Genomic DNA, 1,800 nt, shown 5'->3' on the forward strand with positions numbered 1-1,800 from the left:
ATGCAGAAGTGGATCAGAAGTACTTTCAGTCCACTTCTAGGTCTGCTACCAATGATGTGGAGGGCCCCCCCCCACACACTCCTGTGGGACGCTCCATCTGCCCCAGCATCGCAGCAATCACAAGACGGGCTGGGACCTCAAGATATGTAGAAAAAACATCTAAAGCTGTGTCTGTCTGAATCACTGATTCTCCAAGTCAGCATCAAATTGGGGACAGTGATCTGAATCAATTAATGAAATCACTGTCCCCGATTCAGGCCAAATCAGAATCAAATAGGGCCTTCACACACCCCTAGTAGATTTGCACTGTATAGACTAACCATGGTAGATGACACCCCCCCACACTAATCTACCCTGCCTTCTGCTTGACTTCAGACTAACACAGCTAGCAATGACTCTTATGTCTATAAACATCTACAGTAATACAGGGGCTCTGCTGACAGATACATTCCATCTAGTTATGCCTGTTACAAGCAGATCTAAACTGTAAATAAGGCAGTGTAGATGGCCTGGGTTTGTCTGACTAACTGTGTGTGCCTACACTTCGCTATTTCGGTTTGGAGACCCCAAACATGGTACTAGGCAGCACGCTCAGGGCCATTGAGGTATACCCCTAAATCAGGGGTGGGCAAAATGTGGCCTTCAGGCTGGATGCAGCCCGCCAGGCCATTCTATCTGGCCTGCAGGGCCCCTAAAAAATTTAGAAAATTAATATTTATCTGTTCCCAGCTGCCTGTCATGCGGCCCTCGATGGCTTGCCAAAACTCAGTAAGCATCCCTCCGCCCAAAATAATTGCCCGCCCCTACCATAAACTGTCTATTCTGCTTCATTTGCAAATGTGGACACATGTGCAGCACATAGGGGTGGGCATGCAAGATGTATCTTTTGCCAGTACTCCTATTTCAAGAACATATGGGCAGAGTCTATTTGTCAGAACAGTACTGAGCTAGCTCTATTTTATTGTAGGGACTCTCCAGAAGTATAAAAATGCAGCTCGGCCGGCCCTAAGAATCTGGCCCGAATTCTTGTAGAGTAATACACTGTAATTATTAAATTTCAACTGCTGAAAAACAATTTCGTGAAGAATTCTGTTTTTTATTTCTTTGACAGAGAGCATTTCTTCTTTCCCAGAACATTTTAGAACAATAAAGGCATTAAAGGGAAACTTCATGAAAATGTACACTGAATAGATACACAGTTACAATTGCCAGAGTTTTTGGGACTGGAATTTGAGGTTTGTGCATAATATTCTTCATCTATCTATTAAGCTTAATGGCACTAAAATGGTCCTCAATATAATGCCGTAAGCCCTGCCTTATCTCACAAAACAAATGTCCCTAGTCCCATGTTACCTATTTTATGGCAGTCATAAATACAAAATACAGCAAAAGTATCAGTTGTCACAATACCAGTGAGGTGCCTTCACTAACTTAAGAGATGGGTTTAAACGGTCATTTTGGTGTTTTTGGGGGTCATGGATAAGTGTAGCTCAAATAATGAATACACTGCGTTTTCTTTTAAAAAGTAATATGCATTTCATAAAACTGAGTGGACTCTTTACTTGCCAGTTATGTTCTCATCAGCATGTTTGTTAGAAATTCTGTTTTCTTCATGAAATATATACTCTTCACCTTCACTCCTTCCAGTTTCTTCATTGTCATCCTTTCTTTCACTATAAATGTCTTCAAAGCCCTCTGGAATGAAAAGATGTGAAAAATCTATCACTTGCTAGTTTTATTTCGTTTGCAAATGAAACATTAGCAGAATTAAAATTCTAGTAAACTCTCTCTCTCTCTCTC

General features: G+C 41.4%; 1 protein-coding gene across 1 annotated transcript in view; it reads right to left on the reverse strand.

The window, feature by feature from the left end:
* VWDE (von Willebrand factor D and EGF domains) overlaps window positions 1-1,800 on the reverse strand; it is a gene marked incomplete at its 5' end in the record, with an annotated part of 105,044 nt that overhangs the window by 34,113 nt on the left and 69,131 nt on the right. The window contains one exon of the mRNA XM_019507980.1: window positions 1,567-1,695. Coding sequence (XP_019363525.1) covers window positions 1,567-1,695 — 129 coding nt within the window. The remainder of the gene's footprint in view (window positions 1-1,566; window positions 1,696-1,800) is intronic.

The sequence above is a fragment of the Gavialis gangeticus genome, unplaced genomic scaffold (assembly GCF_001723915.1).
Source record: "Gavialis gangeticus isolate Ggan-Ray unplaced genomic scaffold, GavGan_comp1, whole genome shotgun sequence".
Classification (NCBI taxonomy): domain Eukaryota; kingdom Metazoa; phylum Chordata; order Crocodylia; family Gavialidae; genus Gavialis; species Gavialis gangeticus.